Genomic DNA, 11,348 nt, shown 5'->3' with positions numbered 1-11,348 from the left:
ATGTTTGTGTATGTTTGTTTGAGAGAGATCGCGAGAGAGTCTATCTTTTCAAGTAAGAAACTATCTTTTAGAGACTATGGGTTGAAGTCTCTTTAGTATTCTATCACGGGTGGGTCACCTAGGCCATTTAGGCAAAGGGCTAAGGGCCTAAATGGAAAAGTCGGCCCACTAAAATAAAATATAATAATAAAAAAAGAGTAAATTTAATTAAAGTAAAAAATTGTAATGAATAAAAATTATTTTTAAAAATTTTCAATCTCACTAAAATTTTAATCTTTCTTTCTCTCTCTATTAAAATTAAAATTAGAATTAATAGTTTTTTTTTTCGAAAAATTTATTATTCAATACTTAGAGATTTTGTAAGTACGTGATGTAAAACTCTTATTTTACTCCTCTAATCTCAATATGTTATATTATTTATCACAGATTTAAGAATAAGCATAACTACACCCAATTAATTCTAAAAACTCATATATAAATCTAACCAAATTGGAAATGTATTGAAATGTTATTAGGTGTGGTAAGATGTATTGAATTTTAAATAAAATGCTGATTTACATCTCATCCTTACCAAATTCAAACTCTTATAATAATATTGATTATTTAGATTTATTTTTAGAATTAAAATTTTAAATATGTAAATAAATGAAAATAATCTAATTAACATATAAGTTATGAAAAAAGACTAGATTTTTTTAATGCAATTGGGGAGAAATATTAACTAACAATATCTTGCTCTTACTAATTAATGCTTATAAATTATAACTAACAACACATCATACAGTTGCATTTGCAGAAAAAAGTTATTTAAAATTAAAGTTAATAAAATCATATTTAAGATAGAATATGTCACAAAGAAGATTAAGTGAATTGGTGATATTACCAGTTGAAAATAAAATCTTAGCAGAAGTTGAACACAAAAACATAAGTAGTAGTGATCTTGCATCTCAAAAGGCAAGAAAATTAGATTTTTAAATGAAAAAATTATCAAAATATAAATGTTATTCAATTAAAATTTAGAATAAGAGAACTCCTCACTATAAATTGAGGTATTTGATAGAAACGACGCTATTGAAAATTTACAAGTTTTTTTTAAAAAAAAATTATATTTTAAAAATTATGTGTATATGAAAAATCCTCATAAAAATGTGGTCATATTTCGCATGAAAAGCATTTAACATGTTTTATGATTTTGGCATGATCTTCATGGTATATTACAAAAAACATAAAGCAAAATACCCTCAAAACCTCTGAAAATGACCAAAATAACCCTAAACTAAGCCAAAATACACTCGATTTTTTAGATTTTGGGGGTATTTTGGTTGTTTTCAAGTTGTTTTGCTCATTCTAGAGGATTTTAGGGCATTTTGCTCATTTTAGCATTGTCGAGGTGTATATTTTAATCATTTTAGATGTTTGGGACATTTTGGTCATTGAAATAAAAAAAATTAAAAAAAAAAAAAAAAGACTTCCAACTTTATCTTTGCAATCTCATCTACTAGTTTAAAATTATCTTAATTTTAGTTGTTTTGGCAAGTAGGTTTATTTGCAATATTTTAGTTTTTTGCTTGATTTAGTTTTATACTTTATTATTTTTTATCGATTTAATTCGATTACGCATTTAGTTTCTATTAATTATTTAGTCATTTGCGAATTACATTCAATTATGTTTGCAATATCACACCTTGATTTAAGTACTTAATTAAGATAATATTTAGAAGAAAAAAAAAATCTAAGCTTAAGACCCCTATCTAATTAAACTTGTAAAAATAACAAATTAATGATTAATCGCGACAATTTGAAAATAAGAAATATACCAATTGTGGGGGCCTGAGAACCGAAGAAGGGATTGTTAGGTAGTAGTGTTGGCATTGGGGCATCACACACCGAGGAGGGAGTTCACCCAAGAAGGGGAGATGAAGAGGCAAAAGGCTTTTAGGAGCTTTAGGTGGGAAGGATTGGTTGAAATAAGAGAATCATGAGGAGTAGGGGAAGGTTCTAAAGAGAAGTAGCTTGTTGCCTCCGCATTAAATGATGGGCAACAGCTTTATCAGACGCATTGATGAGAAAATGACCTGAATAGTGTAATTCACAGCTAAGCAAACTCCATCTACTACCTTCTTCAGATGCTTAAAGGGACAAGTGTCACAAAGAGAAATGAGGGAAGTAAAGATGGAAGGTCATGATGCAAAGGAAGGGAGGGTATATAAGAAAACAATGGTTTTCATAGAAAAAGATCCAGACACAAGTATCAAGGGAGAAGAAAAAGAAACAAGAAGAACATTGAGAGAAGAGAGTAAATAGTGTAACCTTCTGTATAACATTGGCCTCCTCAGGTAGGCTTGTGGGGAGACATTTGCTCATCTATTCTATAACATTAGTCTTTTCTTCTTTATTTTTATCCTCAGGCAGAGCCCTTCCTTGTTGATTGTTTCCCTCTCTTACAAATTTTATTGATTTGGGCCAAGATTGAATTGTACAACTCACTGCTCTAAGTGGGCTTGGGCCAAGCCAGTTTATTTGGTCCATACACCAATCAAGTTAAGCACTAAAGAATATGGCATGGTGATTTTGCTACGAAATGGAAAACCAAAGGAAAACTTCTCTGCAAACATATTGCTTGCCTTCCTATTGCAATAATCCCAGAACCTTTGGATTTATTATGTAGTGATTTCCTCCATGAAATCTTTATTCACATATAGCTTGGGCCTCTAGCACTAAAAATAGATCCTGAAGGTTTGAATGTAGTGAAACTCATTGGATATGGATTCTTGGTTTCAATATCTCAAATATTCATTTTTGGGATTAAAAGGTGAGTAGGCTAAAAGTCTAAAACAATGGGTATTTCTATCAAGCCTTTAAAAGTGAGATTATCCATGGAAGGAGATTCTCAGGTGGTAATCATGATCAAAGCCTTTAAAAGTGAAGATGAGTCATTTGCCTCCTTTACTCACCTTATTACTTTTGTTTAGTCCACTATAGATGCCCTCAATAATATTTCTTTTTCTCATATACATAAATTAGACAACTACATAGCTCATAGCCAACCTAGTTAAACATCCAAAAAATGTTAGAATTATATCAGTATGTATGAAAGATATTACTTCACACCTTCATGATGTTCTTATTGCCGATCATGACTAATAAGTTTTTTTAATGAAAGTTTGAGGTTTTTCTTCTCAAAATAAATGAAAAATCCTAACAATATTGAATCCTTAATTAAAAAAAAAAAAATTTATTTATATGATTGAACCCGTAATTCTTGAACGCCTTACTTGAGCATGCCGACTATCAAACTTGTCGTCTCATACTCTTCAAAATTATTTAATCCATTGAACAACTATAATTTTTTTAAACTATATTATATATATTATGATAGTACTTATTAGTGCAAGCGTGCCAAACTTATAAATTAATTAATCCCCCAACCCAACTATGATTTATCAAAAACTGATTAATAATGCAAGCACGTCTTTTGCCAATGGGGCAAAACTCTTTTTCTTTTCTTTTCTCCTTACAAAAGTGGTGCATAAACATTTTTATTAATGATGAATTATAAATTTTATTATTATTATTATTATTATTATTATAAAACCAAAACCTCCTACTTTTTGCTAAGCTCCACAAATTTTCATGTCAGCATTATTATTATTTTTTTTTAATTTGATTTTTTTCTCTCACTCTAGTCTTCCTTCACACAATCACTCCCCTCTTCATGTTGCCCCTATCTATTTCTCTCTTTTGTTTTCTCACGGCTTAAATGCAGAGCCTTCTTTATGAGAAAAAAAAAAATCAATCGTGGAATGGCAATGTTAAGATGTGGCTTGAGAGTCCTGAAGATGTGAAAGTCATACAAATACAAAAACTACCATGGAATACGTATGGATTTTTTTATCAAAAAAAAAAAAAAAAAATTTATGCTCCACAAACCCTAAACATAAAATCGTTGTAGCAACTTCTTATCTCTCAAAACCGGATGGTCAAGTTGGAGTCATTGTGTTGTGGTAAGCTAGTAGCTTTTCTATTTAGGAGTCCTTATTTTTCAATTTGCATGAAAAGTTGTATTTCTAGTATAAAGTTGTATTTCTGGTGTTTGTTTAATTTCCACCATATTCGACATTTGCTATGCAAGAGTGGAGGTTAATTAATTTTTTGTGGTTCATGTTTGAATAAAAGAGGAGTGGGCGGGGTTAGTTTTGTTGTTTCTTTTCCTCTCCTCCAATTCTCATCTTTAATATAATTGTTTTATTTATTTGCTAGATTATAAAGTGAATATATATGCATGAGAAATTTGGTTTGTTTTCCTATGATCTCACCAAATTCATGGAAAAGAAACTATGGACTGTGACAATAGTTTGTGATAGGTATGTGTTGAGGTACAAATTTCGGGTCCTAATCTCATTAGCCCAATCACTAAAATACTCATACAAGCCCATAAACTATTTTGGACCCACACAAATATTTCCTACATACTTCCCACATATTACCCAACTTGGGCTCCCACAAATATTTCCCATATAAGCCCCATAAATTACCTTGGACCCTCTCACAAATATTACCCATTATATCCCACATATTATCCAACTTGGGTTTTCACACAAATACTTATCATACCATTACCAAAATTGTGGGCAAACTCATTTACCTTGTGGGCAAAACCCAAAAATCCTAACAAAACCCTCTTACAAAGCCCGTTGTTACACGGCACCTTAAAGTCTGTTGCTACACGGCACCTCTAAAAACCCATTGCTACACGGCGTCCTAAAGACCGTTGCTACACGGCACCCTAAAGCCCATTATTACACGGCACCTCTAAAAGCCCGTTGCTACACGGCACTCTTATTAAGTCCGTTGCTATATGGCAATATTTTTACAAAATCTCAAAAAGCCCAAATAATATTTTGGCACCTATTTATAAAAGCCCAAATACTATTTTGACACCTATTTATAAAAGCCTAATATTATTTTGGCAACTACTTACTAAAGCCCAATATTATTTTGGCAACTACTTACAAAAGCCCAACTATTCACAAAAGCCCAATATTATTTTGGCATCTTTTATATATATATATATATAAACCCAAAACTATTGGGCAAACAACTATTCTATTAAAGCCCAAATACCATTTGGCAAAAACAATTACATTATGCTCAAAGCCCAAAACTATTCCTTGACAAAAACATATTTTCATGTACTAAAGTCCCTAACTTATGGGAAGCATAAACTACTTATGATACATTACTCATCTTTTAGAACTACTTCTTCTACAAAAATTATGGAACTATACTTATTTTTCCATAAGAAACTCTAGCCTTGAAAGCCCATGTATGTCACCCATGGCAAAACTATTCATTTTGTAAGGATGAACAAGCCCAACAACAAAGCCCAATCGGGATAGCCTAGCCCATGTGCTAATCACAGCAACCAAGGATCACTTGAGCAATTGAAATGGTTAGACTAACCACCAGTCAAGTTTCAGCACAACTGAGCTAACAGCTGGGGCCCATTACTATCATTTTTAGCTTGTCAAATCAGAGCAGAAGAGGACACATGTCTAGCTGAGCTTACACCCTTCTTTGGCAAGCTGATTTTCATTATTACTGATGTGGCACAAAGCTGTGCTGACAAGACACAAAGCTGTGGAGTTACAGCCAGCCATTCTCTCTCTCTTCTCCAACACAATCAATCAAGGAATTATGGGGCAGCCATGGAAGCTTCTGGAATAGCTTGAAAATAGCTAATTATTATGCCAAAAATGTGTACTTTCTGGTTCATGAATCTAAATGGGAAAACTTAGGGAAATGTAGTTTGGAGGGCACCAAAGGGATCTCCAGCAGAGTTCCCAATAGAGGGCTTCAAAATTGATACCTAGCTTGGGGTGACATAATTTGCCCTAGGAAGCTCTAATTCTAGCAGCAAACAACTAAGATCATTAGCCTAATACATGCTCAAATCTCATTGGCTGAAGACAATCAGCATCTAATACTAAGTTAGAACTCCAGCTGCTATTACCCAAAACAACAAGAACATTCTAAAGCTGAACTTAACACTCTTGACCAAATCCTAGGAACAATTTTCCAAGGATTTTCTGAAGATTGAGACTAATTTGGCAGAGATTATTGCTGATTACCCCCTCAAACCCAACTATAAATAGAGCTCTCCACACCAACACTTCAACACACACCAATAGAGAAGAACTCTCTCATAAACTTCTCTATTTTCCTCTCTCCCTAATTTTCTTAAAGCTCTTAACGAGGTTCTGAGCCTCTGAGTTCTTAGTTTCAAACTTAGAAACTAAGTTCTTCAGCCTCTAGCTCACAAATACCTTTCACACCTCTACTTATAAGCTCTTATCCATACCCAGCAGAAAGTCTCAGTAGCTCTACTAAATACTCTCTCTCTCATTACTCATACTACTCAAAATGACCCTCATTACTCACTACATATATTATACCCATGAGCATACCCTGGCATCATAATGATCTTGTTGCGCTAGTTGGAATCTCTCTCTCTCCCTTCATCTTGCACCAAGCTTTCTTCATTACTTATTATAATGAAACCCAAAGTGTTTGTTTATTCATTTACTATTGAAGGTTATAATGTAATTGTTACTATAGAGTTTTCCCCTCATGTTCTTGTATTAGAAGACTTCTTCTCACTGGAACCTATGGATGATGATTTTGGAGATGTAGATACTCTCCTTAATCTGTGAAATAATTAACGGCTGGAAGTTTATTCTGTTCTATCTCGTTTTACTGTTGGAATATTTTACGGCTGGAATATTTACCACTTGAATACTTTACTGCTAGGCTATTTCTTTGTTGCAGTATGCTTTTCTGACGTGTCTACTGAAGGAAATGTTGTTGGGCCATCCCATAATCCTTGTTAGTCCCAACCTAGGCCCAAGGCATAAAACAAGGCGAATTCTCCAAATCTTCACCGATAGCCCTTGGGCCGTGCTTCAAGCCCATTGTCGAGTTTTGGTTTAGGCCCCCAACCCAACACAAATCTCATTTGTTGGAACGAAGACTTTTCCGCCCCTGACAATATGTAATAGTGATTATTAGCATTTGGATGCATTACAGTTTCTTATAGCATTATTCTTGAGAAATCAAAAGTTATAAATTACACCTTTATCCAAAGCTTTTTTATGCTCTTGACATCATACTTTTAAGAATTATAAGTTTTGATTTATAACTATTAGATTTTTCCAATGAGAATCTTCACTTGGAAATATTGAATTGCATACTTTAAGTTTGAAGTTACAAAATTAGGTAAGGTTGACAAATAAATTTAAAAGAAAAGATAAAAATCAAATTATAGATAAATGCATAGTAGGTATCGGAATTTTTTATGGCTTACATTAACTAGATTGGCTTTTTTTGGGGACGGTGTTTTGAAATTCTTTTATGTATTATTATAGAAGATTGACTTTTTAATGAGAAAGTATACTACTTTGGTTTGTGATACACAAGTTTCCATAACTTAAGGGTAGTTTTTGGTTTTCTTTTTATGTTATAATATGTTCATGAACTTTGAGGTTTGTAATTTTTTTTTTTTTTTTTGAAGTTTGTGAAAAATTTTGAATTATACTTTTTATTTTCCTCCTATATTCATTAGAAGAAAAAGTCCACTAAGAGGGATGAATTGCACCTCTATAGATTTGAATTTGATTTAAATTATGAAATATATAATTAATTTGTAACTCTTCTTTTATTGTTAAATATGATCATGAATTGAGTTATGATTAATTGATTGATGATCAATGTGATTGACCAAGAATTTAAATTTATTTTTTCTCAATTCAAAAATATAAGTGGTGCTTTCTCTGTAAAAAAAAATGGTTAATTCAATTTAATTTCTAGACAGTTTCCTACTGATATAGATTATATTTAAAATTGTAAAATATTTAGTAATGTATAGATCCTATGAAGTTAAATATGCAACTATTATGTGCCTCCCTTAAAGGTAATATATGGACTTAACTAAAGTTTTACATGATGAAAAATGTTTTTTTTTTTTTTTTTTTTCAGTGCATTGTGACAACATGGTTGAGATTTCTATGCAAACTACAAATTGAGTAAATGCTAAAAGAAATACTTTTATTCATGTTTGACATCAAAGTATCTTGATATCTGAAAACGTGCATATGAAAATGTGGATCATGTATTGTGAGGGGGTATAAAACTGGGAAGCCCATGTCAGTGTCTATGCTGGGCCCAAGGCCCGATACAAGGAAGGCCCACCCTTTGGCCATGGGAAGGATCCTCCTTGGCCATGGGAAGGACCCTCCTCGGCCATAAATGTAGCCGAGGACAAAGGGAGCAACTCGGTCCTGGTGATGACATTCCAAGTCATTTTGCCAAACAGGAAAAGTACTAAAACGACAAAGAACAAGGGAAAGGCTGCCCTTACTGCAATTAAGTACTCTACACCTGACAGAATCATGCTTTTTAGCTTTTACAACAACCCCCAACCACTTTGGGTATGGGCTGATGGGACAAGTACCAGCCCTATAAAGCTGAACCTACACGTGGACGTTGAGGGGAGGGAAAAAGCTAGTATAAAAGGAGGAAGAAACAGTCCAGAAAGGGGATGGGGACCAAGTCCAAGAACCGAAGCCACCCAGGCCGTGCCGAGGAGAAAGTCTTCTTGGATAAGCTTTGTTCACCTCTATGCAATCATAAGGAACACCATGACTAACGACTGTCCGTTCACTAAGGCCTAGCCTTTTAGCCCACTCTCTACAAATTCATTGTATTAGGCCCACTGGTCCAAGATCCCACCCACCATGTGGTGTTGGGCTGAAAAACGAGACCCTACAATTGGCGCCGTCTGTGGGAAGGCTTGTGCGTTGGCGCAGGTGGTGGTTCGTCATGGAAGGATCAAACCCCTGTCAACAAGGGTCCCTCGAAAGAAATAATTTTGGCAGTGGTGCAAGCTATGCAAAAGCCACTCCATCATTTCCAGCAGCACGCGGTTGTCGCCCTAACTCAGCTCCCATTCAGGGCTGCACTTCGAAGTGTCAGTGGCACGGGCAGTTCTAGGGGTTTCTAACATCAAGTCTATGCCCCACACATTTGCCAAGGGGCTAATCCTCGCGGGTCCAGTAGCCCGATTCACCGAATTCCCATAAGTGTTGAATAGAACCAAGGTCTTGCATGGTCCTCGGACTCAAACCTATGAGAAAACCAGCTACTTAAGAAGAAAGTGCTAGACAGAACCAAGGTCTTGCATGGTCCTCGGACTCAAACCTATGGGGAAACTAGTCACTAGAGAATATAAGTGTTAGACAGAACCAAGGTCTTGCATGATCCTCGGACACAAACCTATGGGAAAACTAGTCACTAGAGAATATAAGTGTTGGACAAAACCAAGGTCTTGTATGGTCCTCAGACTCAAATCTATGGGGAAACCAGCTACTTCAAGAAGAAAGTGCTAGATAGAACCAAGGTTTTGCATGGTCCTCGGACTCAAACTTATGGGGAAACTAGTCACTAGAAAATATAAGTGTTAGACAAAACCAAGGTATTGCATGGTCCTCGGACTCAAACCTATGGGAAAACTAGTCACTAGAAAATATAAGTGTTGAACAAAACCAAGGTCTTGCATGGTCCTCAGACTCAAATATATGGAGAAACCAGCTACTTCAAGAAGAAAGTGCTAGACAGAACTAAGGTCTTGCATGGTCCTTAGACTCAAACCTATGGGAAAACTAGTCACTAGAAAATATAAGTGTTGGATAGAACCAAGGTCTTGCATGGTCTTTGGACTCAAGCCTATGGGGAAACCAACTACTTCAAGAAGAAAGTGCTAGACAGAACCAAGGTCTTGCATGGTCCTCAGATTCAAACCTATGGGGAAACTAGTCACTAGAAAATATAAGTGTTGAACAAAACCAAGGTTTTGCATGGTCCTCAGACTCAAATCTATGGGGAAACCAGCTACTTCAAGAAGAAAGTGCTAGACAGAACCAAGGTTTTGCATGGTCCTCGGATTCAAACCTATGGGGAAACTAGTCACTAAAAAATATAAGTGTTGGACAGAACCAAGATCTTGTATGGTCCTCAGACTCAAACTTATGGGGAAATTAGTCACTAGAGAATATAAGTGTTAGACAGAACCAAGGTCTTGCATGGTCCTCGGACTCAAACCTATGGGAAAACTAATCACTAGAGAATATAAGTGTTAGACAGAACTAAGGTCTTGCATGGTCCTCGGACTCAAACCTATGGGGAAACTAGTCACTAGAAAATATAAGTGTTGGACAAAATCAAGGTCTTGCATGGTCCTCAGACTCAAACTTGTGGAAAAACCAACTACTTCAAGAAGAAAGTGCTAGACAGAACCAAGGTCTTGCATGGTCCTCGGACTCAAACCTGTGGGGAAACCAGCTACTTCAAGAAGAAAGTGCTAGACAGAACCAAAGTCTTGCATGGTCCTCGGACTCAAACCTATGGGGAAACTAGTCACTAGAAAATATAAGCGTTGGACAGAACCAAGGTCTTGCATGGTCCCCGAACTCAAACCTACGGGAAACTAACTACATCCAGAAAGGCTTAAGTCCTAAACAGAATGGAAATCTCACGCAGTCCTCGGACCCCCAGCTCTAAGAAACTAACACAACCAAGTGTTTAGACCCGGTACAGTCAGGCCTCAATCCCTGGACCAGATGCCCAAAACAAGTTAAGGCTATGAATATCATCTGAAACGTGGCAAAGCACCCTAGTGCCCGACAACCCCCTCGAACAGTTCATTTTAGATCACCCCATACGTAATACAGAACATTCAGCTGTTATCCTGGTTAGTCTCATATGGTTAACCTACTTGAAGTCAGCATTGTTGTGCCCGTCAGTTTTGATAAGTTCAAAGTGATAATTCTTTTCTAACAAGGGCATCGGCCATAAGTACTGTTCAAAAGAAAAGGATACCAGCACATCCATTCATAAAACAATTATTGCAAAAAAGAAAAAACACTTAAAATGGGGATCAAGTCATCTTTTATTAGACAAAGAAGTAGTACAGTGTACAAAAAAAGGGCTTAAACAAGCCTATACCAGAAGCTAACTACAGAAACAAAAAGAAAGGAAAAAAAAAAAAAAAAAAAAAAAGGATACACGGGAACGATAAATCCTTCGATTTTTCTCTAGCAACGACTAAGCAAGTCTGGATGGCACCAGTGATGGAAGAGAAGAAGAAGCAGAGGCACCTAGGTGGCACCAGTGATGGAAGAGAAGAAGAAGCGGAGGCACCTGGGTGGCACCAGTGATGGAAGAGAGGAAGAAGCAGGGATGCCAAATCCCCATACCAGCTCTAACAGCAATCTAGCAAGTATCATATTAGCAAC

General features: G+C 35.5%; 1 protein-coding gene across 1 annotated transcript; it reads left to right on the top strand.

Annotated features, from left to right (window-relative positions):
* On the top strand, nt 1-869 carry LOC115973816. The gene is made up of 2 exons (XM_031094055.1): nt 1-8; nt 785-869. The coding sequence occupies exons 1-2, from the start codon at nt 1-3 to the stop codon at nt 867-869; spliced, it is 93 nt and encodes a 30-aa protein (XP_030949915.1).
* The last annotated feature ends 10,479 nt before the right edge of the window (nt 870-11,348 follow it).

The sequence above is a fragment of the Quercus lobata genome, chromosome 2 (genome assembly GCF_001633185.2).
Source record: "Quercus lobata isolate SW786 chromosome 2, ValleyOak3.0 Primary Assembly, whole genome shotgun sequence".
In the NCBI taxonomy this organism is placed as follows: domain Eukaryota; kingdom Viridiplantae; phylum Streptophyta; class Magnoliopsida; order Fagales; family Fagaceae; genus Quercus; species Quercus lobata.
Note: the sequence above shows the minus strand (reverse complement) of the source record. Positions and strands in the feature narration are given on the sequence as shown.